The sequence below is a fragment of the Polyergus mexicanus genome, unplaced genomic scaffold (genome assembly GCF_030449975.1).
Source record: "Polyergus mexicanus isolate NDT 795.1 unplaced genomic scaffold, iyPolMexi1.0 SCAF_16, whole genome shotgun sequence".
Classification (NCBI taxonomy): Eukaryota; Metazoa; Arthropoda; class Insecta; order Hymenoptera; family Formicidae; genus Polyergus; species Polyergus mexicanus.
Window position 1 is genome coordinate 3306937 of NW_027223336.1, and position 25064 is coordinate 3332000.

A 25064-nucleotide genomic window follows, 5' to 3' on the forward strand; every position below is an offset into this window, starting at 1 on the left:
AAGCAGTGGTATCAACGCAGAGTACTACAAAACTAATCAGCAAATCGCCGGATTGCCCTATCTTCCACGATTTAATTCTACTTTCTTTCTTTCTTCTTATACAATAATAATAAAAGAGTAGAATTTTCTCAAGACTATATAAAGAGAAGCAACATGAGGCGAAATCTGAGATTTACGAAATTTCAAACATCGAAAGTATATTTCGTTATTTATGTGCACGATATGATAATGGATTTTTCATCTCTAGATAAAGTTAAGGGATTAGTATTAAGAATTTTTTGCCCTCTACTTATGTTTCAAGTTGTAATGCTATTTATTTTCATTTATTGTATATTGGTAAAAAAATAAATAAATAAATAAATAAATAAAATAAAATAAAATAAATAAATAAAAAACATTTGATAAATATTTGATAAATTTTCAATCATTCTTCAATAATTTTAAAAGATTTGCATATATATATATATATATATATATATATATATATATTATATATATATATATATATATATATATATATATAAATGTATAGTAGAATATCGTTAATTTTAGTCCTCCAGTGGTATCAACGCAGAGAATTCTGGAAAACAGCCATTAACAAATTTGTCTGCAGCGCAAGCTGCTCGTTTGCCATATTACACTTGTATGCAATTGCATACGTAAAACTGTCACCTATCACATAATCTGTCTGTTATAAGAAAAAGAAGATACGATACATTTTTATTTGTGAAAGTACGTGTAGTGGACCATCAAAATTAACAAGGACCAAATTTGAAGAGACTCCACTATACATGCAAAACATATAATTTATGTATTTTATAAAAATATATTTTTTCGTAACAAAAACTCTCATCGAAAGGGATGTAAAAGGAAATGGGGATAGATGGAGGAGAATGAAAATACTAACTGCTGCAGCTAATACAACCACGCGAAATGCTCGTACGATAAGAGAAACGAGAAAATACGATGCTGTAACGTAAAGATGAAAAAAATGTATGATGATATTAATGAATGTGTCTAAACTTCCTTCTCGACTAGATATGCCTTATATCTGAGGTAATATATGTGAATGTGACTGTGGTCTGACATCGTTTCAGCAAGCGTCTGTACATGTATAAACGTTAAAAATCAGACTGTCCGTTCGATACATTTGTCAAGCCATAAAGAAAGTGATGTCGCAATGAACGATTGGCAGGCAGCAGCCAAACATGCTAGAGCGATGCAACAAACAAATAAACTTCCCCGGGGCTTCTAATGACAAAGATTTTTGTTATTATTCACTCGCGATTACGAAACTGTTTTGTTGTATTCATGGTTTTAGTGTACACTCGACACACATAAGTAATCAGTTGTCTATGATTAGTAAAAGTAAAAGAGTGTTGTTAACTCGATAGAAAACGTAGAAATATCATCACACTATAAATGCACTCTAATCATATAATATCTTATTGTATATAAAAATGTATAAATGTTACTTTCGTATATGAGATATTGGATCGTAATTCGATTCGCAAATACAGATTAAACGGCCAGATATAATTGCAAATCAGATATATGATATATAACTACTTTATGATTCTTCTTCTTCTTCTTTTTAACAATGAGTAAACATATTTATAGTTTTCTTTTACTTTTTTCCCATATAATCACATATTATAATCAATACTTTTTGTTAAATAAGTTCTTTCTGAATTTTTTAATTATGGTTAATAAAATCAATTTTTTTGAAAACTTTGATCGTTCGATTTTTGATAAAATTATAATTTTTCTTTGAAGAAATATAACTAAGAAAATTTCGCTATATAAAATTTTGTTTCTTTTTAATAATATCTAAATATTCTCTATAATTTAATAATATGTAGATTTCCTCTTGTTGCACAAAATAGATCGTATTTCTCGAGTAAAAATAATTGGATACCACTATACCTGGGTACTTCGTTGGTTCTTTCGGTAGATGAAGATGATGTTTTCGCTTGATCGTAGGAGATGGTGCTACGTCGACCAACAGAACCAGGAGCAGGTGAGGTAAGTGGTCGACCACCACCTACTCCTGCATTCATTGTGTTGCTCTTGCCTACCCTCGTTTTACCACCAGGACTTGTACCCACGCCTAGAATGAACATTGTCACTGCAAGCCTCATTAGATGTGGTTCAACACAAAACAAAAAGCAACATACTTCAAATTATTAAACAAACACGAAAACAAATTATTAAAGGGTCATGAGCTGAAAATGCCTGAAACGTCTAACTTGCTTCCATATTAAACGGAAAACTTTAGAGTAAAGAATAATGTTAAATGATTGTATGATTTTTTGCATATGTCAACATGTAACAAAGACTATAAGTGATTATGTTTTAGATTATGCCATATATACGGCAAGGAAATTGTGACAAAAAAATAGTGTGTTCGATCTTGCAAACATATAAGAAACAGACATGACTATATCGATTATATATGCAAGAATGTATGATTTGTGAACACTGAGTGATGAGTGATAAAAATAACCGGACAAATCGATGAAATTAATTGTACACTTGATAAATATTAGCTACTGAAAGGTACACTGCGACCTTATTCAACGCAACCTCATTCAAAGAAGTATATTTTCGCTGAAGCATCACAAAATAGACATAGCATGACAAATAATCGAATAATATGTTCGTTGACAAGAGCTCCTCAAAGTATTCTTCAACAACAAAATGAACTCACTGGTATCTAATTGCCCAGGCGGCTGACTGTTTTTCGGTGCAGAGGGCCGGCTTGCAGAAACACGAGCGCTATTTTCTTTAATCGTAGCTGCGTCCACGGTATTTTGTCGTTTAAAATTGCTACCACCGCTTCCAGTTACAGCTGCGCCAGTTACCGCAGTCGCGTGATTGTGATTCGTTGCATTACCCGGACTTGGCGCGCCTCCTGATGAAGAAAGAAAATTATATAACAAAAAAGTCTTTGTTTTCAGACACGCACAGCACTTATACTACTAATAGATGTATAACAATTTTGTCCTTTTTTTGTTACCATTTCAATGACACATTGACGACTATTAAGATATACAAATTTAGTTTAACAATGTAATTCATGTGTTACTACAATTATTAACTACAGTTACTATTTCTTTCTAACGTAAATAACACAGAAAGTTTGTTGCACAAAATTCACAGAATTTCCGATCACAAAGAGCACAAGCTGTCTTTTGTCTTACCCAGAAGTTTGGCAAATATCCTTTATCCATATTTGTCGTCTGACAATAAAGTTTATAGACTGCCATACCATATATTAAGAGTTACGGTTAAGATACACGGGTAAATAACACTTACGAAGAGTTTCACCACCAGACGAGGCCCGTCTACTGGGTTTTGGATTGCTAGCAGAAATACTTCTGTGAACACCTCTATGCGATGGGCTTTGTACCGCGCCACCTGTTCCCCCGCTGCTGCCACCTCCACCACCCGAACTGATTTGTGGTGGAATGTTACGCAGCGATAATGAACTACCCGACCGTGATCCGTCGCTTTCAGGCTGTTAAGAGATAAAAATCCACATGAGATTGATATAAGAAAGAATTCAGAAAGATGCTGCTATAATATTATTATAAAGTTGATATATCGTGTACTTACATCTGTCGTTTTCCTGCCTAGAAGCAAGTACGTGGCGAATACATCGTCGTACTTCGCTTGTCCTAAGGAATCCTCTATCTCGCTTCGAGTGTATCCCAAACTGGCTAGGGCCTCTGAAATGTTAAGACGCGGCGACATAGTCATATCCACTAAGACATTTTCTCAACATTAACGCAGCCAAAATTAATTAGAAAAATGCAAACGAATCAAGACGAGAAGCTCGCTACATATTATTATCATAACAAATATTATTACTGTTCAAAATACATTGAATTCATAAAAATTACTTGGTCTCTTCATGGCCTTTACGATGTACAATGTCCACATTTAGACACTCGTTAAGGATAAGTCGGTGTTAGTTCGTTTTTAATATTATAGTATTAATTACAGAATTTTATTTCACGATTAAGTTGTTCTTATACGATAATTGAAAACTAATTACTATACACACATGAATGTAAATATATTAGATCAAATAACGATTCGAAAAACAAGCTGTAGGGTGTTTTCACGCTGTGGGTTGTCTAAATGATATTAAGTAAGATTATCTGATACATTTCGTTAATATACTAATACTACTAGTCACTATACATTTTAAACTACTCTACAAAAAACACCCAATCATGAACGTTTCCTATATTAAAAAGTTATATCAAAATCCATTTTATTTAACCGATTGTGTAATTTATCTTATTATTATATTTCTTATTATATTTAAGATATTGCTATTTATGTAGATGTAGATCAAAGAAAAATGAAAGGATAATCTCTCTCACGTAATCTCGCGCAATGTAGGAACATTCATAACGAGTGCGATATTAAACGTAAAAACAGTAAGTAGTAAGTGTTATGTACATACTGGCAGACTCACCTATCCTCTTGTGGTCTCTATAATCGGGTTCAGGTTCTAAGTACGGTTTTAATTCGTCATCTTCGTATCCCATGTTCATCCATTTGTCTTTCATAATATTCTGCAACAATAAAGATGGTCAATAAAGATGGTCAATTTTATTTCTTGAATACAAATCGCGCGTATTTATAAAAAATGTAGCATCGTTAAAATACCAATTGATATTATCTTGTAAGATGATAAAAAAAATTTAAAAATAAAGCAAAACAATTCGAACCTGATCATCACATACCTCTAGTGAGGCTCTCTTCGTCGGATTGAGCACCAAGAATTTTTTGAGAAGATTTTCACAGTCGGTGGACATATAAAATGGGATCCTATATTTCCCCCTTAATACTCTTTCCCTCAATTCCCTCAACGTTGAACCATCGAAAGGCAGTGAACCGGATACCAGTGTGTACAGGATTACGCCTAACGACCATACATCGACTTCCGGGCCGTCGTATTTCTTTCCTGTAAAACAAGAATCGATCGAGCGTGAATTAAATTTAAAAAATTCGTAGGAAAACTCGGATGAAATAATGTCACTTCCTCGAAGAAGGAAAATTCTTTACCTTGAAAGAGCTCCGGGGCGGCGTAAGGCGGCGAGCCGCAAAATGTATCTAACTTGTTACCGGGTGTGAATTCATTGCTAAAACCAAAATCAGCGATCTTGATATTCATTTCACTATCGAGCAACAGGTTCTCAGCTTTCAAGTCCCTGTGAATAATCTTCTTTTGATGGCAGTATTGCACAGCAGAAACGATCTGCCTGAACTTCGCCCTCGCCTCTTTCTCCTTCATCCGACCATGCAGGACCAGGTAATCGAAGACCTCGCCGCCGCTGGCATATTCCATTACCAGGTATAGAGTTTTTTCAGTCTCGATTACTTGGAACAGTTTTACTATGTTCGGATGATCGAGCATCTTCATTATCCTGACTTCTCGAAACAGCTGTAATTGTTCAATATGCATCAGCATGAATCATGTACTTGGATTTATGGTAATGTGCGTGTGTGTAATTTGAAGAATCTCTTTTTGTCAAATTATGACTTAATACAATATGTCTCGAGCAATGATAGCTGTATATGTCTGTGGTCTTCTTGTGAAATTATTAGCAATCAAGTTAAATGACTTGATGCCGTTTTTCTATTATTAGAATAGCGGTTCTTATATTTTTTATGATAATAAATTTAAGAGATAATGACTAATAAAAAAATATAATTACACACAATTTCTGTGGCTACGTGTAATTTTTTTTTTTATTTTCGCACAAAAGAGATATACGATAAAAAAATACAATACAACGGCTAGAATGTTACCTTTTGAAGGCTACCGGGATTCAATTGAGTCTTATCGATGATCTTGATGGCTACTTCCTTTCCCGTGGGTACGTGCTTGGCAAGTTTCACCTTGGCAAAGTTGCCCTTGCCAATGGTTTTCAGTAATTTGTATTTGCCGATGTGAGGCTCCTCGGAGGTTCGACTCCTCGAAGAGAGTCGACCTCCGGTACTCGACACTCCTACGCCATCCCCCGTCTGTAACAAGCAAAAAATCGCACGTCAATGAATTGTGCGGATAATCTTATTGCTATATTAATGATAGTATGTAAAACGGTTTCGCGAAATGTTGCTCCTACATCACATAAGACGCAGCGAATGCTTTCTTTTATATACAGATGCCATACACATAAATATATTTAAATAAATTATATAAATAATTTTTTGACTTGTGTGAGTTTTTCATATCGTGATTCTATACATTTGCACAATATCAATTGTACATATTGAAAAATGAAAAATAACATGTATATATAGTTAATTTAATCTTTCAAAAATATATTTTAATTATTAACAAAGTAAAATTAGCGATTAAATATATGTTATTATATATGTTTAAAACAAGAAATATTATTATATAAAAATTTAAAAAGGCTAACGTAATATAATTCTACAGATAATCTAAATCTGATAAATTAGAGATGATTTGGAATGCTGTACGCAACGTGCACATTAATACTTATTTCAAGGAATGAGAGAATGCTATGCGAGAAGTTGTGTCGTAAATAGCCAACTATTTCAGAAACTCAGCGCGGGTCGTTTATAAATTTGCGGAACGGGATAACACGGGAAATACGGGGCAAGTGCTCGTTAAAAGCACGTCGCGCATTCCTCGAGAATACGAGGAATCTCTCGCGAATCTCTTTCCACGCGCTCATTTATACGCGTAAGCGCGCGTATACGCACGTGGCATATCCGAGATGCATAGCGGTGATGGCGTCGACGACAGCCACTGTCAATGAAATTAATTAAACCTCGTTAAAGTCCACCAGATACAGGATTGTTTTGAATGGAAGACGTGGCTGGGCTCTTTCGCGTTACTCGCGAGGACGGATCCGCGCCTGTATCGCGTCGAAAAAATTTATATATTTATTTATTATATTATTATTATATTATATTTATTATATTTATTTATTATATATTTTCACTGCTATCTTGAACAAAATAGAAAAAAGAGAAGGAAAATTGATAAAATCGGGATATCTAAATACCAGCCATGCTCGATAAAAAGAGAATGCGCTTGTTAATTGTGTGAAAAATATGTAGAATTTGTACCTGCCTAAAAATAAAATAAAATAAAAGCAACAAATCAAGCGAGAAGCTTTGAGAGATTAATTCTCCCGTATGTCATTACCCGCAGGAGGCCACGCGTGACCATCTTGCGCGAGCCGGAGGCGGCCGCAACCTTGGAAGCCGCCAGTTTGACTACTCTCTTCCGCGTCTCGGCGGAACGGTCGATAACGAACGACGGATCGACGACGGATTCGACGACAATGGATTGCTTCCGCGTGCTCGCATGCGCGTGAAAAAACGGCCGCCGAGGCGGATTAGTCCGTCAACGGTACGCGAGAATCACGAGAACGCGTGCAAAAGATTCAATAACAGGATACAAATCGCGCGGGATACTCGATTGTCATTCGATGGCCTTGATCAGCGATCTCTGTCATCCTCTGTCATTCGATTTTCGCGTCGCTGTCACTTTATTCCCACAGCGATTTCGACAACCGCGATTATTTCCTTTTTTTCCTCCGTGTGTTAATATTTTTATTAACTCTCAGGATTACTTAATTCCCTCGGTCCTTCAATAACGATAACCGATTAGATTAGATGTTGTAGTTTTCGTGGTCGATCGTTTTGGAAAGTCGAACGATGAGTCAATTCACGGAGCGTATCGCCACGTTGGGTCATTTTATCAGGATATACGGGGTGTTGGGTAAAAACCACTGCGCTTCGATAAATTGCTGTTGTACTTGTATCGTGTGTCGGCAAAAAATTGAACTTTCGATGAAGAAGTAAACGAGTGTGATATGTTCGAAGAGACACTGGAATTATTCCCTTTAACTAACAATAAGTTTCATTGATAATTCATTCACTGATAAATCGTATTCTTTTTTGATCAATAAATGTATCTTTGAAAATCTTCGCAGATCGTTTATAAAATACGTGTAATTTCACAAACATCATTGCCCCGATATACTTCACTTTAGGCACTCTTTGTACTAATATTGACGATTGAATTGTAAAACAATTCCACGAAAATGATGTTTGTACTCGAGTAAAACATCCTGCATTGATATTTCCGGAGATTTCGACTTCCCACAGAAAACAACACTTCACAAAAAGATAGTAGAACAATAATTTTCAGTTTCTAGAGAATCGATTTTATAAACAATAAACCAAAGTAAAATTTAAATATATATATATATATTGTTTCTGATATTTATCGACAAATTTCAATGAGTTTGCTCGAAATTGATAACTCGAGAATATCCCCAAGACAAAGACATGTCACATATGTGCAATATTTTCCAAAGACGTCACTGACCACACCGATCGCTACCTCGTCGACCTTAGGTCAACGATAGCGAGGAAGGACGTCAGTAGTTCCTCACCAGCACAGTCTATAGTTAACATCGATCCAAAGACGTCACTGGACAATAGCTTGCCAACGATTCATCGGAACACAATCAATTAGCGATGCACGAATCCTTTTGTGAAAGACCTTATCGATGCTGTGGAACTTCGATAAGAGTCACCGAAATGAATTTTCGGCGACGTCCACTTTCGTCGCGAGTACTCAGGGAGGTGTGTCAAGGGCAAAAGCGATGTCACCGTTCGCGGATCTTCCTCGTTCGTCCATGTCGTAATCCATCGAATACCGGTTTCCTCATCGCGCTCTTACGAGAGGAACAATGATGGCAAAACGCGAGATTGACGTTGCTCTGATAGCAGTTGTCGTCGACGACAACCGTACGCGACTGCCTTCTCTCCTTTTCCACCCTCGAAACGAGCCACCCTCGGGAGGAGAGACCGCACAGCCGAGGGATGTGACGGCAGAATCAATACGCGATGCCGCCATCCACCCCTGGTGGAAACGTGCAAGCGAACCACCCTTGAATGCTTAGCCAAGCTTACTCTCTCTCTCTCTCTCTCTCTCTCTTTGTATTGCCACCTCCCTTTCGAACGCATGCGCCATGGAAAGTAGGAACACACCAATATACGCGGCTTCTTCCACCCCTTTCGAGCGTGTCGCTCGCGGCCGAGATAACAGAGAATCTGGGGCTAATCAGCTGATCGGATTGGAAGAAGCGGAGTGCAATCGTTTAAATGTGTTTCGGAGAAAGAAACATTAAAATTTTTTACGTGAACTGTACAAAATATGGCTTTTTATAATTATCGGAGTTATAAGAAAGATGAGTATTTATAATATTAACATTTTAATTAAAAACAAAGAGATAAAAGCGATAATATTATTTTGCAATTAAAGGAAAGATGATTCAATTTCCTGTTCTTTATCTACGAATAAATATTGAAAATTTAATTTTTATATATATATATATATATATATTTTTTTTATTTTCTATTTTTTTCTTCCTTTTTTTTTAATAATACACACATATCTATGAAATGTAAAGTGAAATGCTATAAATATTCATCTTTAATAACATATTTTTAACTAAAGACGAACTTTCGCCTCGTCAGCTGATCAACTTAACTATTGATAAATATCGAGAAGATTAATCTTTACATATATAAAATTGATAAATATATTCAGTGTCATCAGTTGACACATTAAGCGATAGCCTATATCATTAAATTATCTTGCTGTCAATTAGATTTCTGCATTAATACTTCTTTTTAACGCAGAAAATAATGTGTCAGAATTAATTTTAATATAAAAACAGGTTACGAAATATTTCCATAAGTGGATTTACTTTACATACAAAAATACACTTTGTATGCGAGAAAAAAAACAGGTTTGCGAAATATTATACAATTAATCAATATTGATCTCAATCATGGCGATTATGCGAGAAAACAAGTTGTTCGCACGACAGAGGCAAAATTACGATGATCTATTTTCCAGCGAGCGACTAATGACACTTAAGCACGCGGAATTCTTCAAAGTAAATGAAGATGGTAGATCGAAGTTTCTGAAAGAAACAATAATAGAAGACCGTACGATCAGCTGATCAATCGGCTGAGAAAGCGAATGACAAGAGAAAAGTTGTAGACATCCATTCCGCGCAAAAGAAGAATAAGAATAGATTCAAGTTGATGCAAATTCATTGTAAAAACAAATCTGTGTGCACGTGAACTGGAAAATAAATCGCAGAGACCTCGCTGTTTTATTAAATAAAAGAGCCAGCAATGTCTCTTCCAGCTGATCGATCCGCGTCATTTCCCGCTCTCTTAAGCAATTACAATAATTCAATATATTCAAATTCAATTAAATCATATTAATACATTATTAGCACATTGTCTTTATCTTTTTTAATAAATTCAAGATTATTAATGCAGTTTATTACGAGATAAATAAATAAATATACTTTCGCGAAGAAATCTTATCTCAAATAAAATAAAATTATCAGTCAGTCAATCTAATTGCAATAAAAATACAATCATTACGTGTATCACGAATTAATCGATCTTGTTGGCACAAATCAATTATCTTTCATTCGTCGCACATTAATCGTATTATTATAATCCTGTATATTTTATTCCACATGTAATAATATATTGGAGAATTATCCATTTTAAATCGATTCAAGAGATGACAATCATCAGTTTCACTAAAACTCGCGAGATATTTGTACAGAAACTACTGATGCCGCGGATATTCTACGGGGATTATGATTCATGCGTCTCTCCATAAGACATCGGGGAAATGAGGAATGGTAAGTTACAAGAAGTGAAACAAAGCCGGCTTTCCGTTCGTGGGGTGCATGTGAAATTTGTTTTATGACACGATGCGAAGCTGATGCGGACGTAAAATAAAGTCGCGTAGATATATCGTCTGGTTTATCGGATTCGACATGACGTACGATATTAAAAGATTATATCTCCTGCCGTTTTTTAACCACCGTATATATAAAAGTTAGTATTGATTTTTATATCAATTGAGATGTGTTTGACTTGATTCATAAATAGCATCGAGATATAATGTCATGAGACAATATCATTAATTCAAGTACTTGGATAAAATAATTAAAATATTTTCAAGAAATATACAGGGTGGTGTCTGACATGTAAGTAGCCGAACGAAAAGTGGAGATAGATCGGGTCAACCTGAAGCGAAAAGTCCTATACCATTTTGCTAAATTCGCAATAATTATTATGTTATTAATTAAAATGTCTGAGCCAATGAGCGCGTGGGAAGCGGTAGGCCGGAATCTATAGAAATGTAAAATGGCTTAATTGTTTATGTCTCTTAGCGTCGGAAGTATCAGCTGAGCGAGAGAGGCGGAGTCACGCATCGAGTGACAAGCGATGTCACCGCGCCGGAAAATAATTATCGCTCATTGGCTCAGACATTTTAATTAATAACATAATAATTATTGCGAATTTAGCAAAATGGTATAGGACTTTTCGCTTCAGGTTGACCCGATCTATCTCCACTTTTCGTTTGGCTACTTACATGTCGGACACCCTGTATATATATATTTCTATTTATTAATATATATATATTTTCCTCGATACATTTAATTTGTATGCTTTTCAGAAAAATAAAAATGCATTTTATTTGAACGTGAATATTTTCAATTTGTATGGAATTAAATATTCTCTGCCGTTAATAAATAATACCTCAGAAAAAAAATGAAAAGTCAAAATATCCTCGAATCTTCTGAGACACATCAAGTGTACCCTGCATCGAGAGTTAATTGGCTTCGACAGGTTACACGATCATTAAGATCGTCGAGTCGTGCAGCCGATGAAGCCGTCCGGATTATTTCAGGCCGAACGGATGAGCCGTAGACTACACCGACGATGACGAGTCACACGTATGACGTAAGCGTGGAGATGCATTTACGTTGCCGCCCGTTGCAGTCGGCATTCGTTAGCGAGGGGTGCCACGTCGTCGATATATACGTACGTAATATATATGGACGAGAGAGAGATGCCGATCGTGCATCGGTTTTTAATGTCTCTTTTTTTTATTTAAGATTTTCTATATATATCGTTCTAATATATCGTTCGAATATTTCTATCTTGTGGCGACTATCTCGCATCTACAATATTTATATCGATCCGAAATCATTTTTAAATAAAATTATAACTTAATATTATGTATTCTAATTGTTGTATGATTAATCGGAGAATGATACGAATTTTTTTCCCCTTCTTTAGAAAAATTAGGTAAGATTAGATAAAAAATCTCGTCTTATCGACAAAATGTCGATAGTCTCTGATAATTATTTGACGTGAGTGCTTATCGCCGTAAATGTGCGATACCTGTTATACGTATATATATTTATATGTACCTCCTTCTCGCTTTCAATACTCTTCTGCATGATGTCTGATAGCGGCCTGAGCGGGATGTTGATCGCCGCGTTATTCGGCTGTTGTTGTTGCTGATGACGCTGCTGATGATCCCTCTTGGCAATTATCGACCGAACAAGGGCGCGAGTCTGCGGCATCCTGGACTGCGCTCTCATCTCCGCTTCCTGTCCGCGCCGCGTGTCCGAGGCAGTCCTGGACAACTTAACGGCGGGCTTCTTTGGCGCGATTCCGGCATTTCCGGTGGAATTCCGCGTCGCATCCCCGCGTTGCAACGGCGAGGCCCTTTTTATTGGCGTTTCGTTATGATTCAATCGTCATGACATTTCTTGCTTTTACCGTATTTTCGAATTATAATGTGGTGTGTATGTGTGATAATTATTAATAAATGTACGTGTATCTGTTTTAATTCGCATATAATCGTAGATGATCGGGCAAGCAGAATGATGCATCTTTTCCCTTTAATTTTCATAAAGCGGAAACACGTTTCAATTTCAGTTATCTTCGACATTAAATCTCGCGCGGTATCCGAAACTTTAATTAAAATATTGTTAAGATAAAATCTAGTCGAAATAAACTGGAGAACAATATTTTATCTGTTTAAGCCGATATACAACTCGCGTGAAAAAAAACAAAAAAAAAAAACGTGTCGATATATATTTTTAATCATTCGAAACTTTCAAAAGTAGATTGTTGAAAAAAGATTTCCGTGCGATATTTGTCCATGTGACACCCGGTATATTTATCCGTCGAAACATCTGTCTCATTCCGCTCTGCTCCCCCGATCTTTCCCGGTTGGGCGTGTAATGAATGGCGATGAACCGGGTGACGAGAAATCACGGAGTAAATCGCGCGCGGTTGCGACGTTGCGTAAATTAAATGCCAATTGTATCGAAGAAAGGGACACGCGTGGGCGTAGACGAACAGCCAATTGTGCGAATCAAGTGTGTAGTAGACGATCAGATACGACGAGGAAGTGAATTAGGTGGAGGTTGGACAACGATTTCCTCAATTATCGCTAACGCTATTGTCTGTATGTGTGTGTATGTGTGCTCGTTCTCGGATATTGACCGATTGAAATGTCGAACTTCCTGATGACGATTAACGCGCAGAGATTGAAAACAGCGTGGGTGAATGACATTAAATTTCCAATTCAATTAATCTTTTGAACTTTTACAGACATAAAGTTAAATTATTATTGAAATTTTTTTCTCACAGAATTGACATTTCTGCCATTCCTCGATGGTAAAAAAATCAATGTTCCGGATCACAAATTAAATAAATAATCTAGAAATAATGTAATTTCGTAATTTATTTTTAAAGAGAAGTCTCTCAATCTTGAATATATTCACCAATGCTACCATCGAAGCAAAAAGAAGAGAAAAACAGAAAGTTCGAGACGCGTGGGCGTATGCTTGTCGCGAAGGAAATAACGAGTGCGCGGGAACGATCGATGTAAACAGAGTATGTTTTTACCCCTCGACTTCGTCGTCAGTCACGTTTCGCAGTAGGTCCTCATGCTCCCGGTACCTAAGCTGCACTTCCGGTCCGAAATCCGAACTGTTCTCCAACTGACGCGTCCTTGCGGCAATTGTGCTCATCTCGATGGCCTTGACTTGCTGTTCCAAACGTTGTAGCATATCGGTGCTCTCGGCTGTCGTGCTCGACGTACGTTGCTGCTGCTGCTGCTGCTTCAGAATCAGATCGAGACTGAGCGGCTGAACTTTGGTCTCTGCCAATGACGGAGCGAGCGGCAGCCCAATCGGTTGAACGATCTTCGACTGATTGAAGACCCGCAGTTTCTCCTCCAAATTCGCGTCCACGCTCGTCCCGCCGAATCTTCGTCCGGAGACGGGAGTGGAGTGATCGTAAAACGGACTCGCGACACCCGGGACTGTCGCCTCCTTGGGCCTGATCGGACTCAGGGCGCCGGCGCGTTTCTCGACCACCTGCAGACCTCTGTCGTCCTCCACCAGTTCCCACTGTTTCAGACTCTCCAAGGGCGTGTGCGACGCCGAGAGCCGTTTCGGTGGCGTGCCAACACCACCCATCGGATTCGCCGGCTCGCGGTTCGCGATCGGCGATCGATTCGTCATCTGACGCATCGCGGGTGACGGTGACTGGCATGCAAATTTTCGCGGCTGCGGCCGAATCAGGCTCCTGCTGGCCTGCGCTCGCACAAACGGGCTCTCCCGATCGTCCATGATCGTCCTTCGCGTTGCCGCTCTTCTACGAATTCTCCTCTTCGATCTCGTCGCGCGACGATCGCTCGTGACGGATAATCGTGTCGATCAAGCTGACGAGTCTTCAACATCGATTCAACGGTCAAACCGGCCGACGATCTTGTACTCGAGAGATTTATAGTTTCTGTCAGGAAGAAGATGCGTATATTTTTTCTCGTTTAAAGAAGGCGTCGAGAGCACCGCGCCGATTATCATCCGAACATACACGTGATCACACAGAACCCAGAACCCGAGAACGAAACATGAGATCCAATCGACCGATCCTTGCTTCGCAATCTTTCTTCGACTTACAATAACATGTATCGATAAGCGAACGAGAGAGACATATGTATAGATTTTCCTGATGGGGAAATAAAGCTTTGTTGAACGACGTTGACTCTTTTTACACTCGTAATGTTGCAGACAATAAAGCAGATAGATATACAAGGAGATTCGCAATCTTGCGGATTACCGCGGTTTAGTGGGAGTAGATGATGGCTGGGTAAAGCTCGGGGAATTATAAATGTATGTGTGTATACATATGTCTATTACATAATGATACTCAACAGAACAGGATTGTCGTTAAGTTAAACGCGTCAGCATATCGGAAAATTTTCGTGCGATATATCGTATAAAAAATCGTCTCTGATTATTTAATGCGACGAAACTCGATGACCTTCGATAATAAAACATGATATAGTCATTGAACGTTTAATATACAAGCTTTTTTCAAGTATTCCATATCAGAGATATAGATCATATTTTTATTGCTAAGTCGTTCAAGCAAAATATATATAAAGACAATATTAATCGATATTAATTTATTAAAGAAATACTCCCAAAGTTACGTAAGAAAGACACGCTTTTCACGGATGTCATAAAGTACCGCTTAATATTTTTATCGAGTGAAACGATCGAGGACACGTCGAGATATCGAGTAAAGAGCTATACACACACCATACTGCGCGTGCGGCTCTAAGATGACGATAAGTACGTGCATACTTATATGAGCATCTGCAAGTTCCACCTTGATCCGGCTTAACTCGACAGTGGTAAGGTGAAAAAAATTCCATCAGCATTTAACCGGGTTGATTTTATCAGACACTAAGAAATTTATGGAATACGAATCAATCGAACAGAGCGTGTCGTCGCAAAGTCAATTTTGCCGAAAAAATATTTTTAAAAAAATATATTACAATTCATGTTACAAATTAAAAATTCATCATACAAATCATTTCTTATATTTTATATTAGTTAAACCAATTATATTAAATTCCTTAGAATGTGTAGTACATGTGGAACGCGAGTTTAAATATCGTATTTTTTCCCTCGGATAAAGTCGCCAATGGAATAAATGAACACAAATAAACTACCGACGCGAATTTTTGCGTTTTACGGACGGTTTTTCTGTTCGCTCTCCGGGATGGAATAGCGAGGCGGAAATTTGCTCCGAGATCGAATGGAGACGAAGTCTGGAAAGAGATAAAGCGACTCCCATCCCCGACCAGAGTCCTATATAATGTCGACGGAAGGGGTCGGGAAACCATTTCACCAATGGGAAATGAAACGGGCCATTTCTAGCGTATCTTGGACGAAAAGCTTATTGGTAATTTGAAAGACTCGATGAGGGAACGGCTGACGATAAATCGTTACGCTAATAATATTATCTACACATCTACAGCGTTAATTAATACTTCGGACGATCGACCAATTATCGCGAATACGATCGCGATCAAATTGAGCCTGATTATATACGAGTGTATAAATTTATCGATTCTTGTCTGGATTTAATAATTAATGTGAATTTTCTTTCGATATTAATACAAACTCACAACTCTTTATTATCGCGAGAAAAAAAAATTGATGATAATTGTAATTTTTAGATACACTGATGATCGCTGTATTCGTAATTAAAAGATATATATAATTTCTGATTATTTTAAAGCTTACATATTCCAAATAAAAAGTTGGCAGATTTATTTTCGCCGTCTCTATTAGCTGATTCGTAATTTCTTTGCAAACGCTACATCGTACAATGGATTAAAAAAGGAGATAACGATTTCCTCTTAATTGCTAAATATCTAAAAATAAACGAGGTTTTATCGAGAAGAGAACATTATCAGTGAGTTAGCAAGAGAAAGAAGAATTCATCCGAATGACGAATTTACAATAATAATTTTTCAATAATATTCACTCTAAAAAATGGAAATTCATCGGTCAGTTAACGGTGCAAATCGACTGAAATTTCCGGTCATTCGTCAAGGCGATACGTATATGACCAATTCGTTGAATGATATCGAAGAGAACTTGTCCAACGATCGACAAGCACCGACGATGTTTTCCAACTGGAAGGCAATAAAGATCATAAATCGCGAACGAACGGAACAGAACGCGGAGAGTAAGGAGATTTATAGATCCGATGTTATTATAATACTGGGTGTTTCAGATTTCCTGAAGTTTCTTTTCCAAACTGCGGAAAATTTTATAGACTCTTGAGCACTTTTCAATTTCTTTGCAAAGTTTTTGATAAATAACATTTTAAATTTCATTAAAACTCTGGAAATCCTGTTAAAATAATAATAGAGGATAATACACATCCACACATACAATTATAATTAAGGGAATTAATACGTTAGTAAAAATTTATTGACTATTATTGCGCTTTTAAAGCTTAATTCGCGTAAATTTTTGGTCGTTGTAACATAAATATATATATATATATACACTGGCGTTTTAAATGTTTTAAGGCAAATTCAATATAAATTTGCTCCATGTTGATTAAAAAAAAAAATTCATAGATTGAGAGAAGATAAATATAGATTCTGGAACAACTCGTAATTAGCTTTCTATTGCAGATTCTTGTGTCAAAAGATGCGAATGTTATCATGTTTCGAAGAAATCGTTTAAAGAGAAGATGAGGAAATTTCTTTTATTTACTAGTAGAATAAAATCATCGTGATTTGAGACCCGTTCTTAACAAAGAGATTGCAGATCTATTTTCGTATATAATAATTGTTATTATGACACAAATATGTTCAATACAATGCGGGCTTCCCGTCACTTCACAGAGGCAATTTTACAAAATAAGTAAAGTTGCGAGAATTTTCTGCAAACGAGATGTTTCTGATCCTTTTAGTTTGATGGAAATTCTGTATTATTCAAGTTAATTTATACGATAGCACGATTACACAAATATGAAAATATATATCTGAGAATAATAAAATGCTTAAACATAAAGACTAAATAAAATTTGAAAGAGAGAAAATAAAGAAACAAAAATCTAATCCGAAATAAATTATGAAAATAGTGTCGGAGAAAATTAAATATAAAATTTATATATCAAAGATATATCGCGCGAGTATGATACACTTAATGCACTTGAGGATTAATTGCCGTTAAAATTCCGTAGAAGATTTCACGTCAGCGCTTCTCTACATGTTCGAGAAACTAACTTCGATGAATTCCCTTCGCGGACGGAATGTGATGCCGAAACTCGAGTGGTACTTAGTAATGCGCGATAATGCGAAACACGCTCGTCTTTCTCACGAGGATGAAAATTGCTGTTGGAGAAACCGTGCAAATTTCGATCGTCGATCGCGGTCATGCGTTATCAGCGGTTTGTCACATACGCGACGCGTGCCGTCTTTACACAGCGGATTTACCCTTGGACGAAGTCTCTCTACAGAATCGTCGATCTCGAGAAAAATAAAAAAAAATGGATGCGCGAAATAAATACAAAGAGAAAAGCGATATCCGAAAAGTTGCGTGTACAACGACCGGTTGCGAAGGACTGAATCCATTTCTCAAACGGCAACGATAAGACCGAGACCGCATTACTTGACTTTGTTACATCGTTCTTATCAGAGGTAGATGCTGATAAGCGATAGCGTGTCCACTTAACACCCAGCACTGTAATCATCGCGCCGGGAATCTTATATATATGTACGATAAAATACATCGAGAAATGAACGTAAAAAGAATAATAAAAAATGGCGCAAATCATTATTTTTCCTATCGATATCGCAGGATGCGAATGTGAAATAAGATAAGAATGAAATGTAAATTATTATATCTTGTTTCCGTATGAAAGCGTAATTTAAAATTTTCATCTAACATTAATCGTCGCTGAAATGAGTCGTTAGAGACTTAATTAATGCTTTCATTTTTGTTTTAGAAGCATTTGACAGCGTGTTAACGAGAAACTGAAATGTGTGACATGTGTAAATAAATTATATCAATTTTTGCTTGAAATTTAAAGGAAATACTAGAAGAATAGTAAACAATATTTGAGAAGCACACATACACAGATATATATATATTCATCAAATATTTTTTTTTATTTCTTTATCAATTTCTTTTTTAATTTCAAACAAAAATCGATGTGATCTATTTTTATGTGTCACACATTGTTTCTCGCATTAACATAATGCGATTTTATTTCAAAATCTTTTAAAGTATAGATGAAAAAATATATATATATATATAACTTTTTCTTTATTATTTGCAAATTTATACTTTGATACTTTAATACAATATGATCGCCGATATAGTTGCGGCGAAATCTATTACGCAGCCATCTATATACGGAGCTACGGCAAATGAGAGATAGAAACGCGAAATTTGCATACGCGCATTACGTCGTAAAAGACACAGATGCATGCGAATTAACCGAATCACTTAAATCGCGTACGTTTCTCGTTTATGTAATAAGCTCAAGTACGCACGTTTACTATTTTCGCGCTTTTATTCGCTCATTGCCATACTTCGTGCGCAAGCATACTAATTTTTCTACCCGAAAAAAATATTTTTAAATTATAAAAGACACCTCGCGCTTCGTTTATTTTATTTAGAACACATTAAATATTTTAATTCTATTTTTATTAATTCTAAACCTTTTATCGGAATTGTTTCATCGACTAATTATTTGACGATTAACTGATTAAAATTAAAGAAAATTCTGCTGGAATGAGATTGAAATTCGCCATAAAAATATAATATATAATAAAATTATTATTTTCCATTCTTTTTACAACGATTCGTGGAATATACCGCAAAGTCCTTATACGTGCGTGACGAGTCATCGGGATGATTTATGCCGATCGAAACGGTTCAGGAGGACATTCGAGAACGCGGCTCGATACTCCAACCTGCCCTCGCGTACAAGCGAACAAATTTAGCAGCTTGGTGTTTCCAAACCCGTGTCATAAAGCATGTTCGGAAGTATTTTGGGCGCTCGCCAGACTTTCTTCGAGACGTAATGTCAGTGTCAGCGCGTTAAAAGCAAACGGGCAAGAAAGCGCGAGTCATTAATCATCGAGCGACATGCTGATCCGCCGCGGCGGACGTGAACTTTACGACGGCTGTACTATGTTCCTCGTTAGAATATGCTCCAGGAAACCTGTTTTTGTCGGGTACACCAGGGAAAAATGATGATGATAAATAAAAAATTCCGATTTGTTATGCAAATGGGAAAAACGTACAATATGTATCACGTAGTTTCGTACCTGATTAATACGAAGTAACATGGTCCGAATTCAAATCGAGATAGAAGTGCAAGTAGTATCCTTGCGATCTATAATTTGTTATAAGCGTAGGGAAAAAAAATGTGTCTAAAAACTTTCTTTTTTTCAATTTTCTCCTCTTCTTAGATCAGATTTAAAAAAATTCATCCGACGCTACGTGTGGTCTAGTGGAAACTTACTAGCGTGTACGTAGAGACTTTAGCGTGACTAGAGCTGCATTGTTCGAAACTCTCGCGTGCGACACGCAATGCGCCGACACGCCGTCGCGCCGCTTGCATACCGGCGAAGGACTTCGTTATAGAAGGCCGCGGAAAAAGCGACGAAATCACCGGCCTCGTCAGCAAACGAGGATTTGCGGTCGAGAAAGCAGGGATATGACGTGGCCCGAGCGCGAGTTAAGGATGACCGGGAGGCACTTCGACGATACGTAAACTTTGCCGTGTAAATTAATAACGGCGCATTCTAACCGTAATTTATAAATTTTTAATGATATAGAGAGAAATTATATCGGCGACAAGATTTAATTTAATTTGACGAGAATCCCAGGATGCGACGAGCTTCTCAACGTTATGCAACGATGAAGATTTACTTTCATCCTTGTCTTCTGTGAAATTTTCTCATATCGTTACGGCATAATTTTCCTCCGCTACCTAAATAAAGTACATCTAAGGAAAAAGCCAAGAAACGCGAAACTAGATTATTTTCAGAAGAGTACGCGCGACGATTGGCCGAGTGAAATATAACGCACGCCTATCCCCACGCTAAGTAATGATGCATCCCGGCATTTTCACCGGGGGGTTAAAAAAAGAAACGCGCTAAAAGTGAGAGAATCATGCCGCCGTTCAAACATGCGAAGGATGCACTTCCTCGGGACACCCACGCTCGCGCGCGATAACCGCCGCCCCTTGACAATGTCCTTTATGGAGCGAGACGAGGCCCATCCATCGTCTCGCGCGCGCGTTGCACTTGGTCGTCGGAAAAACCAACCGGATGGAGAACGTCTTTATTTCCGGCATGGCCGTTACCGGAGCGAAGGAACAAGCTCTAAAAGCGTCGACGAAGGTTATAAAAGCACCAATTTTCGAGCGAGTAATCTTATTAACAATACGGTAATTCGAAACGAGTAGCGAGTCTAATCTTTTAATTGTAATGGATTACGCGACGCGGTTTCGCGTCCGATAATGATGTCGTTTCGAAATAAATTAGCCTCGTTTTTTTCCGCGTCGCAATAAAATATAATTAATGTCTTTCATTCTTTTCAATTCTAACATCTTGTATCGACCCTCTTGTATATTCAATATTAATTTCTGTTAATTTAAAGTATATTTGTTCGCTGTTATTATTATTCGATCGAGATATGTATGAATGAAATATAAAATATCGATAAATGCCGCGTCATCGGATGTACCTTGTCCATTAAAAAAAAAAAGAAAAAAAAAAAGAAAAAATGCAGTTATGCTGCGATGCGCGACCTGCGATTAGCGCGATAGATAGGCGCGAGATCTTTTGTTCGACGTAACAAATACCTGCAATCACGGGGAAATGTTATTGAGAGGCAGGCGCATACACATGCGGCTACCGAGACAAATTGACACGAGCAGAGTCGTGTTTGGAAAAATTGTCGATTTTATTGCATCGTCGAAGACATAAAAAATGCTCTAAATCATATTTCAAGAAGAATTTTTTATCTGTTTGATCTATTACTGCATTCTTTTAATAAACTAAATCCTCATAATTATATATATATATATATATATATATATATATATATATATATATATATATACATATAATTATTATTTATTATATATTATATATATTATTTATATTATATACTAGTATATATTACTTTGTTTGTAGTTTGTAATAATTTTGTTCGTAATCAAAGCCATAATTAAATACAATACTTTGAGAAAATGATTATCACTCGACTTTAGATAAAAGAAATCATTGATGTATCCTAAGTTAAAATCGTTTATAGTGATTTTTCTTTCTCGTTCGTTTAAAAGCAATAATGCATTTGCAATTAACGAAAATTTTAACTTTGTCAATTTAAAAGATATTTCAAATCAACAAATCACAAATAATTTTGAAAAATATATTGCAAACGAATTTGAGGTATTTTTCAAAATGCCGTATTTTTTATGGCTCTGATTACAAATATAATTGTTACTACAAACAACTATAAATGAAATACAATAATTTTCTGTATGAAAAATTTCATTCATCAAAAATAGGATGCCACGTTCACATAGGTTCATTTTTCAACGAAAAATGCACTGCGAAACGCTAACAGACGCCATTCGCGAGAATATTTATGATCCATAAGACAAGGAGTATTTTTCCCTGCATGTTTTTTTTTTGTTTTTAAATGCCTACGCGACAAACTCTATTGCAAATTTGCTAAAATTTCGGAAAAATTACAGTCTTACATATTCGTGCGTAAGTAAATAAGCACTGGATATACAAATCGATCCTAACAATCGCATTAAACACACATTCGTACTGATAAGAAATTTTAATTTGTTTTACATTGTGCAAGATAATGCCATTTGGAGCGAACGACGACACAAAATGTGTGTCAATACAAAGCTGTCATCAACAATTGTGACATATAGGCCCCTTCTGCGAATTATGTAAACCATATCAGCTATATAATCGCTGCATCGTCAAATCCTTCGACACACAAATCATCGAGTACTACAGTCGAAGTTGATTGCTTCGGAGATGTTTCGCGCATTCAACCTGTTAATGGTACCCGCAGCCGAGGACGCGGATAGAAAAGACGCGTGGCGATTTTATTGTCTTTTTACTATACGGCGACATTCACAAGATTTCTATTGTCGAGCGTAACAAGTAAAAAATACTACCTCGAGTAGCGCGCGCGTCGCCGCTTCTGTCGACCGAGAAAAATACTGGACGAATCGAGTAAACGAAACGGGTAATTACGATGTGACAATTGGATTCTCACGAGAAGAAATCGTCTTATGTGGTCGAGAAAGGGGGAGGGAGGGGGGGAGGAGGGGGAAAAAAACAAAGGAACTTAAGCGATTCTCTTCACATCAGCTTACATGTCTCGAATGTAAGCTCTACGAACGAGCGTAAAATATTTTCAAGGCAGAACTTTGCGGTGAAATTTCCGGTAACATGATAACTGCATACATATAAAAATATTGATAAAGCTATCTGAATATTGCAGGGATATATCTCTAAGTATATCTCGCAGTTGCTTAATTAATGGAGTTCGCGACTATGTAATGCTCGAGTTTTATAAGGGGCACAATCGCTACTTGTAATTTATCACCCGTATTTCTCTTTGTTTGTTTGTTTTCTTCGCCTGCATTTCGCTTCGATACCTTATTTCGGACAACGCGCGCGCATCATCGTCGAAAAAGGAAAAACAGAGCTGCTGTCGCGACCGAAAAACAAACTTTCCTTTGTTCCGCGAGCAAAACGGGAGACGCGGACGGGCATTTGAATCGCAGATTGCGCGTTATCTCGCCGGGGGAATAATAGCCGCTTAATCAAACTTTCCCCGCCGAATCTGCAATTAAACCCGCTGATATACGCCGGGGTCGTTCACGAGCGCGATAAACCCAAGACCCTTGTGGCGCTCGTTGCTCTTTTCGTTCAAGTAACTCTCATCGCCACGATTGCATCTCTCTTAAGCTCGCCGGTTGCGCCAGAGACTCTTGCCTGATTAATGCTACTCGGAGCGCGATCAGTGTAATTTCTCCCCATATTACGGTAATACAAAGCGTTCCCCATTGTAGATATCGTTATATTATTATTATTATTATTAAAAAAAAAAACTGACTGAAGATTTCAGACAAAATGTCTGTAGCTTTTTTGCAGACACATTGTCTGAATATTCAGACAGAATGCTGTCTACACTTTCAAACACACTCTTCTGAACTTTCAGAAAAACGATTCCGATGATTAAGACAGATTGTCTGAAATTTCTTTCAGAAGCCCAGGTCTAAAAATTCAGACAAAAATGTGTTTGAATTTTTAAACAATTTTTTAAAGCGTATGATATATATAAATAAAAAAAAAGAGAAAATTTTATTTATATAACACAAGACCTTTTATATATTTTTTACTAAAATAAATTAATGCAATAACGCTCATTTGAAAAAAAAAAAGAAAAAAGAAAGAAAAAGATACGCGCGACCGTTATACGTGATAGAAATCTGTGATATTAATGTATGAAATTCCATGCACAAGGAAGATTGCAACGATAATTTATGTTAAACAATGCGTACACTGGCCTTCGTACCGAAAAGATCAGCTATAACGTGTTATTTAGAAATGCTATTGGTTTATGCACACAGATAACTATGATTAAGCGACGCTGGTGCAATCTGAGAATAGTCGCAGCTGCTCAGCGCTTTTTTGCTTTCGATGAGACAAAATTGCGCACATTCTATTGAATTAAAAGGTGATATCAACGCTCCATTAAACGTAAATGACAAAAAGACATTTTTACATATTTTGCCTCCGAGAATGCGATGGTCGTTGACTTGACGAGAAATCAATTGCTGCAAATTATGCGTGTAAATATCGAGCTGGCTAGAGCGTATTGTTTTCAATTAACGCAAGTTAAACAAGACAAGATTCTCGGATAGCCTTCTTTAATGCACAACATAAGAATCTTTAATAATCGATAGAATGATAATCAGCTGATTTACGTGTCGATAAGTTTATCGCTACCGATAATATATTCAACATTGTAGCAGAAGTGATGAAGTGATAATATAACACGCGTAATCAATTTTCTTCCTTTAAGAAAAATCTTGTAACTTTTAACTGTATAATAATAAAAAAAAAAAATATATATAATAAACATAATAATATATCTTTCTTATCACGTAGCTTTACGCTGCGATAAACTTGTTTGGGTGAACATAAAATGAGGAAAGATTTTACACTTTTCAGATTTCATTCATGTTACGCTCGCTACGTTTTTAAGTAC

The 25064-nt window shown here is 36.7% G+C and overlaps 1 protein-coding gene across 14 annotated transcripts in view; it reads right to left on the bottom strand.

Moving 5' to 3' along the window:
• LOC138940246 (serine/threonine-protein kinase MARK2) overlaps positions 1 to 25064 on the bottom strand; it is a 69678-nt gene that overhangs the window by 14660 nt on the left and 29954 nt on the right. For 8 of the 14 annotated variants that reach the window (XM_070308923.1, XM_070308929.1, XM_070308922.1 and 5 more), the window contains exons 2-11: positions 13822 to 14712; positions 12330 to 12630; positions 5830 to 6045; positions 5083 to 5461; positions 4746 to 4981; positions 4478 to 4589; positions 3619 to 3731; positions 3319 to 3520; positions 2711 to 2914; positions 1927 to 2128 (exon numbers count right to left, since the gene is read on the bottom strand). In XM_070308923.1, the coding sequence (XP_070165024.1) occupies positions 1927 to 2128; positions 2711 to 2914; positions 3319 to 3520; positions 3619 to 3731; positions 4478 to 4589; positions 4746 to 4981; positions 5083 to 5461; positions 5830 to 6045; positions 12330 to 12630; positions 13822 to 14549 (2693 nt within the window). In that variant the 5' untranslated portion in view covers positions 14550 to 14712. The remainder of the gene's footprint in view (positions 1 to 1926; positions 2129 to 2710; positions 2915 to 3318; positions 3521 to 3618; positions 3732 to 4477; positions 4590 to 4745; positions 4982 to 5082; positions 5462 to 5829; positions 6046 to 12329; positions 12631 to 13821; positions 14713 to 25064) is intronic. The other 6 variants (XM_070308934.1, XM_070308933.1, XM_070308924.1 and 3 more) reach the window with 5 other exon arrangements.